At 43.9% G+C, this 21,363-nt stretch overlaps 1 protein-coding gene across 1 annotated transcript in view; it reads left to right on the top strand.

Moving 5' to 3' along the window:
* The window catches only part of SEMA3E (semaphorin 3E), a 229,390-nt gene that overhangs the window by 115,005 nt on the left and 93,022 nt on the right, over window positions 1–21,363 (top strand). Inside the window, exon 2 of the mRNA XM_077807878.1 lies at window positions 11,811–11,971. Coding sequence (XP_077664004.1) covers window positions 11,811–11,971 — 161 coding nt within the window. The remainder of the gene's footprint in view (window positions 1–11,810; window positions 11,972–21,363) is intronic.

Genomic DNA, 21,363 nt, shown 5'->3' with positions numbered 1-21,363 from the left:
CAAGCCAGAAAGGGTAGCCAAAGAGATGAAAACGTGGGGCCAAACCGCAGTTGGTAAAAATCAGTGTAGCTCCATTGAAGTCAATTATTTGCAGCAGCTGAGGTTCTGGCCTATTTCATGTTACTCTAAACCGGAGCATTCGAACACAGTTATTTTGTTGTATTAGGAAGAGCAGATTCCAGGGGCAACAAAATATTGGTTGCACATGCTGCCATTTATTTACCTTATATTTACAGATATTGTGCTCAGCCTTATGAGCACTCAGACTTACTCTGGGGTCTGTGGTGTAGAAGGATTTTTTTAACTCACCTATGGAATATTATATCAGACTCTGCATCTGCTGTGAGTAATTGATTTGGCAGAGAAGCTAAGCTGAAAATTTCCTTTCATCTTTTATTTCTTTACTTCTCAGTTTTCCCTCTTTTTTTGCTTTCCCTACAATGCCTCTTTTCTCTTTCCTTCTGTTTTTTATCATGTTGATGGTTCCAGATATCCTTGCTTATGCTGTCAATCACATGCCATCCTGTTCAAGAGTGTATGCCCCATGAAAATCACTTGGGATAGATTATTTTTATCCATCCTTTCAAAGGAAATTCAATTTAACAGTCATTTTGAATAGCCTAAAACGCTAACTTATTTGGCATCTTTATTTTAAATGAAAGCACCGGATTCTCTTCCTGTCAAAACACTGGATTTCTCCATAGGAAGAATTCTACCAGTGCTTGGTTGGTAATAAGCATGTAGTGAGTGGTACACCTTAATAAATCAAGACTTCAAGAGGTCGATCTGTCTGTGTTTGATCAGAAAAGTGCTGTACTTATTTGAACCATGTGTACCTTCTAAAAGACAGAGATTTATAAATCTTCTCTTTCAACTGTTAAACTGTTAAGAAATTAAATATAATTTAAGACATTTTAACTTATTTTTAGTAGATTCGCTCAGTAGAAACAGTGCCATATAATATTTATAAATAAAAACATTGGCTTTGCTTTGATAGGACAGTTAGATAATGTTCTCCAGGACTATTTCAGGTTGTACTCCACCAGGGTGTAACAATAAAATACGAATATTTTCACTTTTATGTTTGTATTGAAACTCTTTTTAGGAATAACCATGGAGGAACTAATGGTATGAAACTCCCTATTTTGCACTTTTTGCTCTGGAAAAATCCTACTATTACTACTACTAATAAATAAATAAATACCTAGATCTTATATATTATATATCATCCATACATCTGAAAGTGCTTTACAAAAGAAGTAAGTATCATTAAATACTGAAGTCAGTGTGGAATTGTCCTGAGTAAGGAGAAAGGAGGTGAGGGAGGGACTGTTTGCCCTTGGCCACTGTTTGAGAGGGCACTCAAATCAAGCTTTAACCTGGCACGCGGGGTCACAGTGCCACTCAGGTTTGGTTTGGTTTGGTGGCCCCTCCTCCATGACAGAGGGGTGACCAGGCCAAACCTGAGTGGCACTGCAACCCCACACACCAGGTAGCATTGCTCGGAGCAGGGCCCAGTGCCATGGGATAGCAGATGAACTACTTCTGTGGGGTGGGTGAAGTACAGGCTCACTCACCAAACTCACCTGCCCAGCCTCCCCTTGGCGGGATTCCTTTTGGAAGGGTGGGGAGTGATCTCAATTTCAGATTTTTCCCCAGGCCCCCAAAAAACCCTGCAGCCCTGCTTAATAGGAGACCAACTTCAAAATTCTCAATCTCATGTGAGTATACCATGCCCAGGCCAGCAGTCCTATTGAAGTTAAGGATTGCTCACATAAGAACTGCTGGAGCCGGGACCAAGATCCAAATACCATGGACCAGGATCTCTGCTGGTGTAGGCTAAATGTCTGTATGCAGATTTACACCAGTTAAGAATCTGGTCCACATTCTCCTGCAAAACTCTTATATTTCATTCCATGGTTATTGATGACAAACACTGAGGGATGTTGGTGCATGTTTTGTGGGAAGAGGCACATTTTGCAGCTCAACAAAATCTTTGGAGTCTTGGATGATCAATGCAGATGTTGTGGTTATGGAGCCTTGGTTTTATCGCTTGCCAGCATTTACTGTCCAGCACTGAAATGAGTCCAAAAACGGAGCAAGATGTTGTGGGCTAACAATCTGTTACTGCACAGGAAACAGCCAGCTAATTGGAAATAAGCGTGGAATCGCTGCAGGAAGCTTGATTTGAAAACTCCAACAACAAACAAGTAAAGCTGGCTGGGCAACCCGATGCTGGCTGTGAATGCCAACTCATTACAAGCATGTTCTGGGAAAAAAATTGCACTTTAAAAACACAGGAGTCACAGGAAAAAAATAAGATGCTATTACTATTCTTACTTATAGTTGGTCTGATTCCTCTCCCCTCTGCATTGATTCATGGGTCAATTCCAAAACCCGCTGAAGTCAATGGAAAGACTCCCCTTGGGCTTTGGATCAAGCCCTAAGGGAGAAGTTAATTGCAAGTTACAGTGGTTTAATACCAATAAAAGCAAGGTCAGAAACAGCATCCAAAAGCCTGCTAGGCACTTCTCTGGCATGTAGGAAGACAGGCGGATGCCCCAAAGAGATCACAGTCTACAAACAAGGAATGCCTGAGTCACAGTGCAGCAGCATTTGAGGCGATTGCACAACAGGTGCACACAGCTTTGTGGCATAGACGCCAGCAGTGCAGGGACTCTGCACACTGGTGTGCAGGGAGCGTGTGGGGCAGCTGAGCGCGTGCGATGAGAGGTGCAATAGCAGCTGCAGCGAGATTTATCTCCTTCTTTGCAGCCTGGGGATGAGGATTCCTGGATAGTTCAAAAGTATCCAGCCTAGATCCTCAGGCTGGCTGCTGAGCAGAGGATTTTAGCTCAACCACAAATAAGCAATGAACTCTGGACCAGGGGGTCTCAACCTTTTTCTTTCTGAGCCCCCCCCCAACATACTATTAAAACTCCACGGCCCACCTGTGCCACAATAACTGCTTCTCTGCATATAAAAGCCAGAGCTGGCATTAGGGGGTAGCAAGCAGGGCAATTTCCCAGGGCCCCGCAAAGGTAAGTTGCTTAGGTTTTGGCTTCAGCCCTGGGTGGTGGGTCTCAGGGCTCTGGGTTTCAGCCCCATGTGGTGGGGCTTCAACTTTCTGCTCTGGGCCCCAGCAAATCTAATGCCAGCCCTGCTTGGCGGACCTCCAGAAACCTGCTCATGGCCCCCCCAAGGGGGCCCCCGACCCCTGGTTGAGAATAGGGTGACCAGGTATCCAGTTTTCGACCAGAACACCTCGTTAAAAAGGGATCCTGGAGGCTCCGGTCAGCACCACTGACCAGGCGATTGACTGTGTGGTTGGCAGCGGTGTGCAGGCTCCCAGGAAGCAGCTGGCATGTCCCCCCTCTGGCTCCTACACGTAGGAGCAGAAGAGGGCTCCACACGCTGCCCCCACCCTAAGCGCTGCCCCCGCAGCTTCCATTGGCCGGGAACCACTGCCAAGGGGAGCTGCAGGGGCGGCGTCTGCAGACGGGGCAGCACACAGAGCCTCCTGGCTGCACCTCCGCATAGGAGCTGCACAGGGAACATGTTGCTGCTTCCAGGAGCTGCTTGAGGTAAGCGCCGCCCAGAGCCTGCACCCATGAGACCCTCCTCCAGTGCCCAAACGCCCTGCTCCAGCCCCCCAAGCCACTGCTCCAGCCCTGATCCCCCTCCCATCCTCCAAACCTCTCAGTCCCAGCCCGGAGCCCTGCCCTGCACCCCAAATCCCTCATCCCTGGCCCCACCCCAGAGCCCGCACCCGCAGCCAGAGCCCTCACCCCCTCTCACATCCCAACCCACTGCCTCAGCCTGGAGCCCCCTCCCACACTCTGAACTCCTAATTTCTGGCCCCACCCCAGAGCCCGCATCCCCAGCCGGAGCCCTCACCCTCACTCCCTCATGTACCCCAGCTCCCTGAGCCAGCCTGGTGAAAATGAGCCAGTGAGTGAGGGTGGGGGGAGCAACCAGCAAAGGAAGTGGGGAATGGAGTGAGCGAGGGCAGGGCCTCAGAGAAGGGGCAGGGCATTGGCGGGGCCTCAGAGGAGGGGTGGGGCAACAGTGTTCAGTTTTATGTGAGTAGAAAGTTGGCAACCCTACTTGAGAACCACTGCTCTGTACAATGAAATATAAAGCTATAGGGAAAGCTTAAGAGCTGGTGAGCTCAATGGACTTGTACATTTGCACTAGCTAAGGATTTGGCCCTATGCCCAACCAGTTGCATATATAATGGTGGTTTATCTTGTTACTATATACACGGTTGTCATTTCTCTTAAATTACCAAGATCGGGGGGTAAGCGGAGGGGAAATTCTAGCCCCACTGAAACCAATGGCAAAACTCTTAATTCTGTGGGCCACAATTTCCCCCATGATGACTATATTTTTGTTTCATATTACATCTTTTCACCAGCTGTATCTATCCACCTACTCAGTTACCCAATTTTCAAATTTTTGCTCTTTCACAAACCTTTCACTGACAGTATCAAATTGGAACAATGTGATTTGCATGTTGTACGAATAGTCTGACAAAACATACCTTCGTGCCTTGTTTTCCTTATTTTTTGTTAAGATCACAGTGTGGCTCTAGCCCCATTTACACCAGTTCTGCACCAGTGTAACTCAGTTTACTTCAGTGTAATTACTCCTGATTTGCACCAGAACCAAGGCGATCAGAATCAGACCAATGCCTTCCATTAAGTGCATTGAAAGAGAGCATATTTGATCTTTTTTCCAGCATACTGTTCTATCATTCTAAAACATCAGTATGGTCACACAAGACAAACTAACTTTAATCATTAATAAAGTGAGGAGGAACATGGGTGCATGTCAAAAATTTATCCCAAATGTGTTATACTGTCGCTTGTTTAAAACATGCATTACTTCAGTGTCATTATAATCCATTGAAAAATCAGATACTGAAAATGCTTTCCACTAGTTTGAAAAGAACCCCTCACCCCCTTTTTAAAATTAAGTTTCCATCATTACAGTGAGTTGATGTTTCGTAGCAAAATATCAACACTGAATTTCTCTTCAAAAAGAATGAAATAAAATTGACGACTAGAGAATATTTTATTGGACTGGCATATATTCATTTGATTAAATTTTAAAATCTCTATGTTTACAGCCCGTTTAACGGTTTTATATTGTTATTTTTAATGGGAGCTATAGCTTCACTATGGAAAGCTATGAAGGGGAACTTTAGTCCAGAATTCTACGTGAGCGTACACTTTGGTTTCTATAGGAGTGGATGTAGTATCCATACTATATATCTTGGCAGGTTTATAATGTTTTATATTTCCATTGCATAAGACATAAAAATAGATCAGTTACAGTGCCATCTGCTGAATATGAACTTCAATCACTAAGAAAGATAAACTAAATAGAAGACAGAGAAAACAGTGAAAGATTAATTTTAAGCACGAACAGCTACTTAATGAGATCAGAGCACAATCTAACAAGCTTAACTATGTAAATGCATCTCATGTTTTTAAAAGTTTGATTTCTATTTCTATTGAATATTTGCAACCAAACCAAATTAGGAAGGGGAAAAACCCAAACTGTACCCAGCAATCTGGTACATGAATAGGATCACACCAGTAATAATCTTGTCCAATATTGTAAAAAGATAAGGAGAAAGTTCTGTGTTCCGTAAAGCACTTAGACCATCTCAAAGTACAATAATCACCTTATTTCATTTCAGAGATTTTTATGAAATGTGGTTTGTACAGATAAGGGAAGGTCTGTATTTGCAGTTGTGTTTGTGGGATTTATTTTTCCCTCTGATGTTTGCTGTACTCTGACTGCAGGCTTCATGTTCAAATCCACAAATTCCAAAGAAGTATCTAGAAGAAAGTTGATTCCTCCCTGGGAAGAATCATCCATGGACATCAATGATCTATCCCTTTTGACTAAGACAAATGTATTCTCCAAATGGAGCTTCTTAGCCAGGATCATCTGCTGTTAAAAAGAAGAGATTGAGTCATGGGCCTCCTTTTAGTCTACATTAGGACTGTAGGTTTACAAGTATCTGATGAGGCAACCAATGTAGTACCTTTTTCTGCTAGGACATTTGGATGTTGTAGCGCTGTGATAACCGGGAAGAGTGACAAATTGTGAATGTCCACTACTGACTCAAGTCCCTTAGTTTGTTACTGTCCTTAGCTGTATTGGTCATAACAGATCTAGGGGAAATCCTAGCTCCATGGAAATCATAGGCAAAAAACACACTGACTTCAGTGGGGCCAGGCTTTCACACACATGCACACCCACACACCCCCATGTTTATAAAAGGTAGCTGAAAGGTGAAATATCTTCCCCATTGTGCATATTAGCTGATTATTAATTCCTGTTTAGCATTCATAAATAGGAAGAGTTAAATCCTTGATGCTATGCAAGTGAGCTTATATTATCCCAGTTATGGAGTATAACTGAAGAGGATGTTTCTTGCAGCTATTAGGATATTGCTTTCTGTTTATTGCTCTATCCAATTTCTGAGGAGTCTGCCTGACTGCCATATTGTGGGTTAAAGTGGCTGCATACTATAGCAGAGTTCCACACTGCACTCTCTCACAATGACTTTTACTTCTGTTTTGCACATTAACTGAAAATTTAAGTATTGCAGACTAAAAAGTATACAGATTATTTTTGTGTATGGAAAAATGCGTGGTAACTTTCAGCATTACCATTATCTGCGACTTCATAAGTTATCTCTTTTTTTGGTGTGATTCATTCTGATTCAACTCTGGTTGAGGTGAAAGCGTAGAGGTTAGTGGGTAAGAAATGAAGGATCTTTTCCCCATTTGATATGCTATTTAGGCAACAGTACAGCTATTCCAAGCCCAATAAATATAATTGAGATGCAGCTTCAAGTGTTCATCTGCAGTGTTTAAAAGCAGGATTGCTTTGAAGATTATGGGTAGGTCAGGGAGGCAGAATGACATTACTAATGTACTAGCTCATGTTCAGTGGCCAAGATTCCTTGTTTCCCAGGGAGAAAGAACTGTGCCTCCTGTTATCAATTTTATATGGAATATTGCCAGTTAAGGGTCCTAACCTTGTCAGACTGATCCAAGCACTTGTAAGATGATATTTTTATTTTGGTGATGGATTACTAGTTGTGGTTCCTGTGTATAATCATCTGCTCTAAAGTACTGATGGGTTGAGGATGAAGGCTGATTTTACTGTTACCATCCAATCAGAAAGAATGGCATGTCCAGAGAAACTAACTGACTTTTATAGACTTGAGGACTGGCTGAACTTTTTTCTTAAAACTACTAGTAGGTGGTTGTCCTCAAATTTGAAGGTTGTCTAATGAGTCTTATCCAGAAGGACTTTTTGATTCATCCAGTAATCATTTGTGTTACAAGTCTCTCAGGATCTTTCTCTATCTCTCTGTCTTGGTTTCTCTCCTTTTCATACATCTCGTTTTGGCAAGAGGAGTGAGCAAATTTTGGAATTCACCTGTAGCAAAAATCTGAATTAATTCATACTCCTTTGTGTTTTGCCAGGTTCTTGCCAAAGCTGGCTAGCTGTAATATTTGTAATCCACAGCTAAACTGATAGTTAAAGAAATAAAATGTCATTCAGATTGTCTGCTCACATTACATGGACATCATAGATTACATTAGAGAATCTATTACATTATTGTTTGAGACACATGGCAACCCTAAGTGCTGCCTCTTGTTATGAAGCAGGCCTGAGAGGTTCACCTTGCATACTCAGCTTGTTCAGCATGTCAGAATCATTTGTCAATGTCCCACATCTGGAAAGCATCTTCACTGGAAGAATGTGCGGCAGAATTAAGTAATGTGGGAGGTAAGATAGTATTTCTGCAAAAAATGTAAAGAGGGAACCGAAGATTTTTTTGAGAGGCAAAAGAGGTGAGCGATAGACTTGTGTGGTTGTGATGTAATGCTACACAAAGCCGTGTGCTTCTGTAGCTTTGTCACCCTCCTTAACAAAGTACAAACTGGAACAAGGAACAATCAGTATTTATGGTTAACAACAGAAGCCTATATAGAGGTCTGCACCAGGGGATTGGGTTTTGAGGGTTGGGTATCAGGGTAAATGATTAGTCTAGGGGGCAGCATGCTTTGGCTATGCACTCAAAAATCACCACCTTTAAGAAGCTTTTTGTATTTAGAACACCAAGCATATTTTGCTGAAAGAAAAAAAAAGTGTTTTAATTTAAAAACTGGAGATGTCAAAATCAAACAGTTCCCAAGTTCATTCTTCTAGTAGGAGAAATATTTGCTCTAGCACAATCCTTGGAAGTTTGAAAGGATAGACACTATTTGGGAAATGAGCATTAAAACAGAGCAGAAATTAGCCATAGTGAATACAGCCTGGTATAGCTCTGCAAATAGCCAACAGTGTCCTGTCCACGAAAGAAGAGAGCTGCTGGAGGCCCAGCACATCTCATTGTTTATCATTATCCTCACATAGAAGGGAGAATAATCGAAATCAGTTCATAAAAAGTGTGTTTGTTATAAGAAAGAACTTGGCAAGTGAGATTGCCTTGAATATCTGCCAATTTGTGTCTGGAAGGCAGAGGACAGACCTGCAGAATTGAATGGGCATGGAAAACAGTGAGCACGGAACTGGCAAGCTTTGTTCAATTTCAGATACTGTAGTTCTTTTATGAAATATAGTCTATGAGCCCATAGTTGCTCTAAGCCTTTTGTTGGTAAGTGAACTGACAGAGTCAATTTAGGAATGTGTAAATATTGAAACAACCATTTCTTTGTGTGCCCAGAGGAAGCAGAGAAATATTGTTCCTGCAGTAATGATGCTTTGCATTTATATGATACTTTTTATCTAAAGATTTCAATGAGCTAATTACACTCCTTGAAATAACTAAGTATCATTCTACTAATCTTACAGATAGTTAAACTGAGACACATTGAGGTTGTGACTTGCCTAAGGATGGGAATGGAAGCTAACTGGCTTTATTTCCAGTCCTCTGTGCTAAACACTAAACGATACAGCCTCCTGAAATAGTCCTTCCTCTCCAAATGGAGTATCTTTTAAATGTCTATAGATCCATGTGAGGTGTAGGTTCATGGAAAAAAGCCTTTTAGCTCTGGCATCTATACTGGCTTATCAAGGGGGGAAGCTCCTCTTTAGCTCACATGGTACGTAGTAGCTTCTCCATATACAACACAAGGAGCCTGATTGAATTTTCATATAGAGCAGGTCCAGCCACTAAATGGGAAGCTCTGCTACTTGACTGTTACCTAGTGTTGAGCCACCAGTCTATGGTCCATCTACATTACAAGGTTATGGATGAAATTTTTGCCATCATTTACACGCATGCAGTCCCTATTGACTTCACACCGGTTTCCTCTAGCTTGTTTCACAAAGTTTTTGCACTCTCACCTTTTGCTTTTTGGAGTCCATTATTGTTTTATGGCTGTTTTAATCAGTGAGAATGGGACCTGGAGGAGCATATGTGTCTTCTGGATGTCCACTATAAACACATTTAAACACAGGGGACAAATTTTCCTAGTGCTGTTCAAGTCAATAAAGTTACACCAGGGATGAATTTGGCCCATGGCTACCAATTTTTAAATATGGATGTCTATAGGACATATAGGACAAACCTCTCGTAATTAGACGTCCAGATTAGTTGTATAGGAGGTGCATATATTTCCCTCTTCCCCAGCCTGATCTTGAAAGATGCTAAACTCTCTCAACATCTCAATGGGAGATGAGGATGCACCTGGCATGACTGAGTTTTATGTACCAGTTTGTCGATTTAAATGCCCAAATGTAGATAGCTCATCCTGTTTTGGTGCTCACATTTGAAAACCAGTCCACTCTGATTTCTTGTGCAGACCTAACCAAGAGGCATATCTGTCAAGTGAAATAATGTCTCTGTTATGAGAATTTTGCTCCCAGGACAAGGTGCAGGTAAACCAGGAGAGTGTTACAAAGATATCTCTGGATCTTCTTCTGACCAGTGTATAACCAGAACGTTAAAATTCCATTTCTCTCACCCCAAGGCTGAGTCAAAAAAAGAATATATACGGTTTTTATCACTGAAAAGGAAAAGCAGGAAGTGGTTGTTTGAGACAAAAATTGTATTTGCAGTTCTGGTTTGATCCCGTTTCTTATATAAATACAGACTTATATATAGATTGAATGTTTCTGAAAGATTTCATTTAGAGAGAGAAATTTTCTGTCCACCTTTAGAGAGCAGATCAGGTACAATGCAGCACAGGGTTTCCGACATTTCACCACCAAAATATCCCACTTCTAATCGTAATATAACACTAGCCGTGATGAAAAGGCTCTTCTACACAGGGACATTCAGGAAAGTTACAACAAATTAACTAAAGATGTTAAGTTAATGCACCTAAGTTAAAGTATGTTCACCCCCATGTGGATGCTCTCATTCAGAAGTAATGTGACTTTTGTTTACTGTAGCTTAATTCTCCACATGAGACTGTCCAACATCAGTATTTTAGTCCCTTTTTTCAGGCTTGAGTTTTACTTCTTCAGAATAAACCAATTCAGCACAATTTTCACCTATAAACAGGTCCCTTTCCCCAACAAGAGCCTGATCTGCTCTCTAAAGGTGTCAATTCCAAGGCCCTCTTTCTAGGCATTAAAACAGGTCTCTCTGCTCCCTTTTGCTGAGCCTTTCCTCAAGCAGTCTGGCTTTCAGCCTTCCTGGTGTGCTCCTTGCAGGATTACACTCCCCAGGCCATCTACCTGGGATCTAAGGAGGGCCTCTCTGCTCCCTTCTCTCCCTGAATTCAGGCTGCTCTTTAACCCAGCAGACCTGGTACTGAAGGTACGTCTATACTGAAAGAACAGGCAAACAAAAAAGCCCTGCAGCAGAAAGTCTCAGAGCCTGAGTCAACTGACTCAGGTTCATGCTATGGGGCTAAAAATAGCCGTGCAGATGTTCCTGCTTGGGCTGGAACCTGGGATCTGAAACCCTCTCCCTTCACTGGGTTTCAGAGCCCTGGCTGTAGCCCAAGTGGGAATGTCTACCCTGCTATTTTTAACCTCATAGCCTGTGACCCTTGAGCCTCGAGTCAGTTGACCTGGGCTCTGGGACTCATGGCCATGGGTGGGTTTTTTGATATTTTTATTTTGTGCAATTTATACGTACCATGAATCACCAATCTTCTATCATCTGACCCCAGGACTTATTCCCTTCAGCAGGAGAGAGGGAGCATGAGCCTGGGAGAGGGAGTAGGTTAGCCCCAGCCCTCCTGAAAGGTCAACTCACCATGTGGCAGCTACCCAAAATCCATAGTTGCCTTTGAAATTGTGGACATATAGGGTACAGTAGAAAAAAAACATGAAAGGGATGAAAGGAAGCAATGTTATTGTGAAGTGACTAAGAATATACTTACTTATCATTGGGGACTTAACAGACATGCAGCTTGGTGGAGGGAAGTGAAGGCTGGGATAATTTATCCACCAGAGTCTGAATTTCTGGCAAATGACTTTCTATTGATTCATCCCCCTTTTCTCATTTGCAGTTAATGTTTTAAAGAGTTGATTCCCTTTTCTAAAATGCTAAAGAGGAAACATTTTGTTTTTCTGTCACATGGTAGATTGAGCACAAAGATTACAATGTACAAATCCACTTCCAGATCTCCAGGACATTTGGACAGTTTTGAAAATAGTTCCCAAGTGTTCTGTGTCTCTTTCTTACTAGGCGTTTTTAAGATTCAGAATATCTTAATGTCCTCAAAACCTTTTACCTCTTTCCCTGGAAAAACATGAAAACGAAGTCGTGAAACTAAGTTGTTGGGTATTGATCATGCCAACTGGTTGTATTTCAGAGCTCTGGGATTTAAACAGGACATCAGTCTTTCATAGCCCATCTGGATACCTTGGTCTTCACACAATGCTGCTGGATGAATATCAAGAGCGACTGTTTGTGGGAGGAAGGGATCTTGTGTATTCTCTCAGCTTGGACCGAGTCAGCGAGAACTACAGAGAGGTGCGGAAACATAAAATAGTGCATGGCATGTGATTCTGCATGAGAATAACTTCCCAGGGCTGGGGGACTTGGATGGCTCAGGTGACTGGAAATGGGATAGTGGATGTTTTCACATTTAAAGGGACACCAAGTTAAAATTGAAATTTCTCTTATTTGTTTTTAAACTAAATTAATACCCACGATCACTTGACCTACAAGAGATTGGTGGAAATAAATATTTCTCACACTATTTCAGCTTGTTTATTTTGTGCATTCGACAGCATTTTGTTTACAGTTGAGTTAACTGTTTCCCTCATGTAGTCTTTCCCACAGCAATGGGGGGAAGGGAAAGCATTTCAAAAACCACAGAAATACACAAATTAGAAGGGGCTAGATTTCAAGTTGACTGTGTCCCTTTAAGTCACTGGCTCAAAGCCAATCCAGGTGAGCAGTGGCTGAAAGTTAGTATCATTTGTAGCCTGTTCAGTGGTTTATAGGAGAAGACTTGGTGGTTTCTACTGGAAAGGTTTGAACGTTACAAAAACATTGCTTATAGTCTAAGTGGAGAGGCCTCCAATGAATGGGGATGGAGACTGAACTCCTTTCTGTCCGCTGAGGCTCAGATTGGAAGCACATTGACAGAGAAGTGTAAGGACAGGTCCACAGTCCACACTGCACTTGGCTGCTCTGTGGATAAAGGATTTTAAAACCTGGCCCCTTTCAACAGCATCAAATTCACTTCAAAATAAATAAATACAACACCATTAGAAAAATATCTTTAACTGATTTCCATTGTGTACCAACCCTTAGACAATGAACAGCTGATGCAAATACTCAGGAGACAAGTGTATTAACTCGGCTATGTAGGAAATTAAATGCTAGGACTCCACAAAGCACAGTGATACACACAGGACCTTACTCTTCCACTGTAAGATGGGCGTTAACTGCCCTTGCATTTGGTAGAAATTGCTCATATCCTGTAATGAGAGTAGCGTCCAGGGATACTAAAACATTTAAGAAGTGTCTGTTTCTATAAAATAACCAATCTTTCAATTAAGAGTAAATCAGCATAAGAAACGATGACAGCATAGAACATTTTGTGCTTCTGTCCAACCATCTTAACCATCTTGTCCCATCTGGACACACTCTTCGGGCTCTCATTCCAGTGACATTAAAAGAAAGTTTAGCCATTTACTCTGAAACTCCACCCTTTGTCTGGAGGCCTGTGCACAGGGTATATCAGATTAGTGGCAATTTGTTTTTAATAATATGCGAAAAATCAGAACCGGGAATAAATGTTCAGCCTGACTGAACATATCTGGAAACATGACCTCACTGGGCTCGGCTCCTCAGAATTCAACTTTCATGAGCTCTTTGGCTTTTCCTGTCGGTTATCCTAGAGTGCATTGCAGATATTGTATAAGTAGCGGCATAGCGAGCAGATCGAGGGACGTGATCGTCCCCCTCTGTTCGACATTGGTGAGGCCTCATCTGGAGTACTGTGTCCAGTTTTGGGCCCCACACTACAAGAAGGATGTGGATAAATTGGAGAGAGTCCAGCGAAAGGCAACAAAAATGATTAGGGGTCTGGAACACATGATTTATGGGGAGAGGCTGAGGGAACTGGGATTGTTTAGTCTACAGAAGAGAAGAATGAGGGGGGATTTGATAGCTGCTTTCAACTACCTGAGAGGTGGTTCCAGAGAGGATGGTTCTAGACTATTCTCAGTGGTAGAAGAGGACAGGACAAGGAGTAATGGTCTCAAGTTGCAGTGGGGGACGTTTAGGTTGGATATTAGGAAAAACTTTTTCACTAGGAGGGTGGTGAAACACTGGAATGCGTTACCTAGGGAGGTGGTAGAATCTCCTTCCTTAGAAGTTTTTAAGGTCAGGCTTGACAAAGCCCTGGCTGGGATGATTTAATTGGGGATTGGTCCTGCTTTGAGCAGGGGTGTCAAGGTTCCTCCCCCACTCTGAACTCTAGGGTACAGATGTGGGGACCTGCATGAAAAACCTCCTAAGCTTATCTTTACCAGCTTAGGTCAAAACTTCCCCAAGGTACAAAGTATTCCACCCGTGATCCTTGGAATGGCCGCTACCACCACCAAACTAATACTGGTTACTGGGGAAGAGCTGTTTGGACGCGTCTTTCCCCCCAAAATACTTCCCAAAACCCTGCACCCCACTTCCTGGACAAGGTTTGGTAAAAAGCCTCACCAATTTGCCTAGGTGACTACAGACCCAGACCCTTGGATCTTAAGAACAATGAACAATCCTCCCAACACTTGCACCCCCCCCTTTCCTGGGAAATGTTGGATAAAAAGCCTCACCAATTTGCATAGGTGACCACAGACCCAAACCCTTGGATCTGAGAACAATGAAAAAACATTCAGTTTTTTTACAAGAAGACTTTTAATAGAAAATAGAAGTAAATAGAAATGAAGAAATCCCCCCTGTAAAATCAGGATGGTAGATATCTTACAGGGTAATTAGATTAAAAAACATAGAGAACCCCTCTAGGCAAAACCTTAAGTTACAAAAAAGATACACAGACAGAAATAGTTATTCTATTCAGCACAATTCTTTTCTCAGCCATTTAAAGAAATCATAATCTAACACATACCTAGCTAGATTACTTACTAAAAGTTCTAAGACTCCATTCCTGGTCTATCCCTGGCCAAGCACAGCATACAGACAGACACAGACCCTTTGTTTCTCTCCCTCCTCCCAGCTTTTGAAAGTATCTTGTCCCCTCATTGGTCATTTTGGTCAGGTGCCAGCGAGGTTACCTTTAGCTTCTTAACCCTTTACAGGTGAGAGGAGCTTTCCCCTGGCCAGGAGGGATTTCAAAGGGGTTTACCCTTCCCTTTATATTTATGACACGCCCCCCAAATCTCAGCTAGGGTGAAACACTGGCTGGGATTTCTTCCTGGAGCTCTAGGAAAAACAGAGTTAATAAGACACATGCATCTCTAAATATACTACCAAATACATAAAGACTAACAATATTTTCCACATCTTAAGGACGATTTTAACCAGTTGATTCTGGGAAACTTTCACGGGAGAGTGCATCAGCCACTTTGTTAGAAGCTCCTGAGATGTGTTGGATGTCGAAATCAAACTCTTGGAGAGCTAAACTCCACCGAAGAAGTTTTTTGTTAGTTTCTTTGACGGTGTGAAGCCACTTCAGTGCAGCATGGTCGGTTTGCAGGTGGAAACGCCGTCCCCAAACATATGGGCGTAGCTTTTCCAGAGCGTAGACAATGGCATAACATTCTTTTTCAGTGACTGACCAGTTGCTTTCCCTCTCAGACAGTTTTTTGCTGAGAAACACTACAGGGTGGAATTCTTGATCAGGTCCTTTCTGCATTAAAACTGCTCCCACACCACGCTCGGATGCATCTGTGGTTACTAGGAACGGTTTGTCAAAGTCTGGGGCCCTTAGTACAGGGTCAGACATGAGTGTCGCTTTAAGCTTGTTAAAGGCCTTCTGACACTTTCCGGTCCACTGAACAGCATTTGGCTGTTTCTTTTTGGTTAGGTCTGTCAGTGGGGCAGCGATTTGGCTGTAGTGCGGTACAAATCGTCTGTAATAACCAGCCAAGCCTAAGAAGGATTGAACCTGTTTCTTTGACTTTGGGACAGGCCACTTTTGGATAGCATCCACTTTGGCCTGTAGGGGGCTGATAGTTCCTTGACCCACCTGGTGTCCAAGGTAAGTCACTCTGTTTAGGCCTATTTGACACTTCTTAGCCTTAACAGTTAGTCCTGCCTCCCTTATGCGCTCAAGGACTTTTTGTAGATGTTCCAGGTGGTCTGCCCAGGAATCCGAAAATATGGCCACATCATCAAGGTAGGCGACTGCATATTCTCCTAATCCCGCTAGGAGACCATCTACAAGTCTTTGGAAAGTGGCGGGTGCATTTCGCAGCCCGAAAGGGAGTACATTAAATTCATACAGCCCGAGATGTGTGATGAAGGCTGACCTTTCCTTGGCAGATTCATCTAGCGGTACCTGCCAGTACCCCTTTGTTAAGTCCAAGGTAGAGATGAACTGGGCCCGTCCCAGTTTCTCTAACAGTTCATCTGTGCGTGGCATTGGATAGTTGTCTGGGCGAGTTACAGCATTTAGCTTACGGTAGTCCACGCAAAAACGTATTTCCCCATCTGGTTTGGGAACTAGAACCACTGGAGATGCCCATGCACTTTCAGAGGGGCGGATTACACCCATCTGTAACATATCCTGGATCTCCCGTTCTATAGCAGTTTTAGCTTGAGGAGACACCCGGTAAGGTTGGACCCTAATTGGGTGAGCATTACCTGTGTCAATGGAGTGGTATGCCCGTTCAGTCAGTCCTGGGGTGGCTGAGAACGTTGGCGCGTAGCTAGTGCACAGCTCCTGGATCTGCTGTCGCTGCATACGCCCAAGGGTCATGGAGAGGTTCACCTCTTCCACACCACCAGCACATTTCCCTTCGTAGTAGACACCTTCAGGCCACTCAGCATCATCTTCTCCCTGGGCTGTAAACTGACAAACCTTTAATTCTCTGGAATAAAAGGGCTTTAGAGAATTAATATGGTACACCTTAGGCTTTCGGTTGGAGGTGGGGAATGCTATGAGATAATTAACAGCTCCCAGGCGCTCCTGGACCGTGAATGGCCCTTCCCACGATGCTTCCATTTTATGGGCCTGGAGCGCCCTTAAGACCATGACCTGGTCTCCTACTTTGAAGGAACGCTCTCTGGCATGTTTATCATACCAGGCTTTTTGCTCTTTTTGAGCATCCTGTAAGTTTTCTTTAGCAAGGGCTAAAGAGGTTCGGAGGGTGTTTTGTAGGTTGGTTACAAAGTCCAGAATGTTAGTTCCTGGAGAAGGTGTAAATCCCTCCCATTGCTGCTTCACCAACTGCAATGGCCCCTTAACCTCACGGCCATATACAAGTTCAAATGGGGAAAACCCTAAACTGGGATGTGGTACAGCTCTGTAGGCAAAGAGCAACTGCTGCAACACTAGGTCCCAATCATTGGAGTGCTCATTTACGAATTTACGTATCATGGCCCCCAAAGTTCCATTAAACTTCTCCACCATGCCATTTGTTTGATGGTGGTAAGGAGTGGCAACCAAGTGATTTACCCCATGAGCTTCCCAAAGGTTTTTCATAGTTCCTGCCAGGAAATTAGTCCCTGCATCTGTGAGGATGTCGGAGGGCCAACCTACCCTGGCAAAAATGTCTGCTAGTGCCTGGCATACACTTTTAGCCCTGGTGTTGCTTAGAGCTACTGCTTCCGGCCATCGGGTGGCAAAATCCATGAAAGTCAGTATGTACTGCTTTCCTCTGGCTGTCTTTTTCGGAAAAGGACCCAGAATATCCACAGCTACTCGCTGAAATGGAACTTCAATGATGGGGAGTGGCTGGAGAGGGGCTTTGACCTGGTCTTGGGGTTTTCCCACTCTTTGGCACACCTCACAAGACTGGACATAGGTAGAAACATCCTTGCCCATTCCCTCCCAGTGGAATGACCCCCCCAAACGGTCTTTGGTCCTGTTCACCCCAGCATGGCCACTAGGGTGATCGTGGGCTAAGCTCAAGAGCTTGGCCCGGTATTTAGTTGGAACTACCAACTGTCTCTGAGGATGCCAGTCTTCCTGGTGTCCACCAGAAAGAGTTTCCTTGTATAAAAGTCCTCTTTCTACAACAAACCTGGATCGATTAGAAGAGCTGAGAGGCGGTGGGTTGCTCCGTGCCGCTGTCCAAGCTCTCTGGAGGCTTTCATCTGCTTCCTGTTCGGTCTGGAACTGTTCCCTTGATGCTGGAGACATCAGTCCCTCATTGGATTGTGGACCTAGGCTTGGTCCCTCTGGAAGCAATATAGGGGATGGAGCTGTTTCTGTTGACTGTGAACCGCTCTCCGCTGGTGCACTATGTTGGGATTCAGGCTCCGGCTGAGCCTCTTGTGTAGGGTTATCGGCTGCTGCCAGTTCAGGTTCAGTGGGGCCCTCTGGTGTTGAGGTTGCAAGTACTGGATTCAGTGCTGACACAGGGTCTGGTGTTGGTTGTTCGGCTGGTTCCGGTTCTGGGACTGGTTCCGTCTGGGTCTCTGGGACTGGATCCACTACTGCTGTTGCAGACATTGGCCTAAGGTCCAGGTCCATCACCTCTGACTGGGTCCTGATAGCAGTTTCCGGAACAGAGCTAGGCCTCACGGCTTGTTTAGCCTGGCTGCGGGTGACCGTTCCCACCCTCTTGGCCTGCTTCACATGATTGGCCAAGTCTTCCCCCAACAGCATGGGGATGGGATAATCATCATAGACTGCAAAAGTCCACATTCCTGACCAGCCCTTGTACTGGACAGGCAACTTGGCTGTAGGCAAATTGAAAGAGTTGGACTTGAAGGGTTGAATCGTCACTTGGATCTCTGGGTTGATTAAATTGGGGTCCACTAAGGAAGCATGGATAGCTGACACTTGTGCTCCGGTGTCCCTCCACGCGGTGACCTTCTTCCCGCCCACACTCACAGTTTCCCTCCGCTCTAAGGGTATCTGGGAAGTATCTGGGCCTGTGGACCTCTGGTGTGATTCCGGTGCAATGAACTGTAATCTGTTGGGGTTCTTGGGGCAGTTGGCCTTTACATGCCCCAGCTCGTTACATTTAAAACATCGTCCAGCTGACGGGTCACTGGGGCGAGGAGGGTTGCTGGAGAACGGGGTGGCAGGACGATAAGGGGTCTGGAGGGTTCTTTGGGAGGTAGGTGGGGCCTTGGGCGGCCCCCGGTAATAGGGTGTGGTCTGGGGTGGTCCCTTCTGGTCTCCGCTCCAACTGCGACCAGTTTTCTTCTTCTCTGCCACCTCCACCCATCTGGCTCCAATCTCTCCTGCCTCGATTACAGTTTTGGGTTTCCCATCTAGGATGTATCTTTCTATTTCCTCAGGAACACCCTCTAAGAACTGTTCCATTTGCATTAGGAAGGGCAAATTTACTGGAGATTCAACACTTGCTCCTGATATCCAGGCATCCCAATGTTTCACAATGTGGTAGGCATGTCGGGTAAATGACATGTCTGGTTTCCACCTTAGGGCTCTGAACCTCCGACGAGACTGCTCGGGTGTTATCCCCATTCTGACTCTCGCCTTGGATTTAAACAGTTCATACTTGTTCATGTGTTCTTTAGGCATTTCAGCTGCCACCTCAGCTAAGGGTCCACTGAGCTGCGGCCTCAGCTCTACCATGTACTGGTCAGTAGAGAGGTTGTATCCAAGGCAGGCCCTTTCGAAGTTTTCTAGGAAGGCCTCAGTATCATCGCCTGCCTTGTAGGTGGGGAACTTTCTGGGATGGGAAGTGGTACTTGGAGAAGGATTACTAGGGTTTGTTGGGATATTCTGCTGAGCCTTTATCTTCTCCATCTCCTCCACATACTTCCTCTCTTTTTCCTTCTCCTCCAGTTCTTTGTCCCTCGCTTCCATAGCTCTCCTGTGAGCAGCCGCTTGGTGTTGTTCTGCCTCCCTTTCTTGTTCCTTCTTCAGCCGCATGAGTTCTATCTGTCTTTCATGTTCCCTTTGTCTTTCCTCAGCCTGAAATTTGGCTAATTCCAGCTGTAGTCGAGCTGAGGATTTGGTCATTCTAACCTCTCTGTTTTTAACTAACTTTACACCCGAGGTTTAGAAATAAACAAACAAAACTTGGCTGTAAAATTTTGCTGTGCTGGAATAGAATACCTATTCTCTGATAGTGATTGTCAGCCTACAGAAAAAGACAATTCCCTTGTCTCTGTTCTGGGCCCAACTTAAAGCAAAAAACCTCCAAACTACTTGGAAACCTGCTTACCCAGCCCAAAGAAAAAGCAAATGGGTAGAACACACACCCCCTATTTACTTTTAGGAAGAAAAGAAAAAAAAAACCTCTGGGTTGGAAGACTGTGAATTTCCCTGCAGGAGTTAAGTACCCTGCCTCCAGGCAAAGAAAACCTGCAATTCACAAGATAATCCCCTTTTGTCTCTGCTTGGCCACAAAGCAGACAAAACAATCTGCTTTCAGTTTCAACTGCTTTCTGGACTTCCTTTCCAAAGGAAAAAATAATTTCTTTTTAAAATCTGTATTTCTAGTTCAAAAAATCTCAACTGGATCTCAAAATGATTTCAGGTTAATCCCACCACTATGCCACCATGTCAAGGTTCCTCCCCCACTCTGAACTCTAGGGTACAGATGTGGGGACCTGCATGAAAAACCTCCTAAGCTTATCTTTACCAGCTTAGGTCAAAACTTCCCCAAGGTACAAAGTATTCCACCCGTGATCCTTGGAATGGCCGCTACCACCACCAAACTAATACTGGTTACTGGGGAAGAGCTGTTTGGACGCGTCTTTCCCCCCAAAATACTTCCCAAAACCCTGCACCCCACTTCCTGGACAAGGTTTGGTAAAAAGCCTCACCAATTTGCCTAGGTGACTACAGACCCAGACCCTTGGATCTTAAGAACAATGAACAATCCTCCCAACACTTGCACCCCCCCCTTTCCTGGGAAATGTTGGATAAAAAGCCTCACCAATTTGCATAGGTGACCACAGACCCAAACCCTTGGATCTGAGAACAATGAAAAAACATTCAGTTTTTTTACAAGAAGACTTTTAATAGAAAATAGAAGTAAATAGAAATGAAGAAATCCCCCCTGTAAAATCAGGATGGTAGATATCTTACAGGGTAATTAGATTAAAAAACATAGAGAACCCCTCTAGGCAAAACCTTAAGTTACAAAAAAGATACACAGACAGAAATAGTTATTCTATTCAGCACAATTCTTTTCTCAGCCATTTAAAGAAATCATAATCTAACACATACCTAGCTAGATTACTTACTAAAAGTTCTAAGACTCCATTCCTGGTCTATCCCTGGCCAAGCACAGCATACAGACAGACACAGACCCTTTGTTTCTCTCCCTCCTCCCAGCTTTTGAAAGTATCTTGTCCCCTCATTGGTCATTTTGGTCAGGTGCCAGCGAGGTTACCTTTAGCTTCTTAACCCTTTACAGGTGAGAGGAGCTTTCCCCTGGCCAGGAGGGATTTCAAAGGGGTTTACCCTTCCCTTTATATTTATGACAAGGGGGTTGGACTAGATGACCTCCTGAGGACCCTTCCAACCCTGATATTCTATGATTCTATGATTCTATGATATTCACTCCAAAGTCGAGAGGGCAGAGTAGAGAGACTTTGACTGCTGCTAGGTCCAACAATTTTAACAGCAAAGATGTAGGTGAAAGGAACTTCATCAGACTTTTTCACATTAGAAATTTAGAGTGAAGTTTGAGTGATCCGGTCCATGCATTTCTACCTAAGGACCTCATCAAGCTGTAATTAAGGCATATTAATTAGCCATTGAACTTTTCTTTCATGTTGCAAACACTCATTGAAGTAATCTAAAA

Source organism: Eretmochelys imbricata, chromosome 1 (assembly GCF_965152235.1).
Source record: "Eretmochelys imbricata isolate rEreImb1 chromosome 1, rEreImb1.hap1, whole genome shotgun sequence".
Lineage (NCBI taxonomy): Eukaryota > Metazoa > Chordata > Testudines > Cheloniidae > Eretmochelys > Eretmochelys imbricata.
This window is presented reverse-complemented; position numbering and strand designations above follow the sequence as displayed.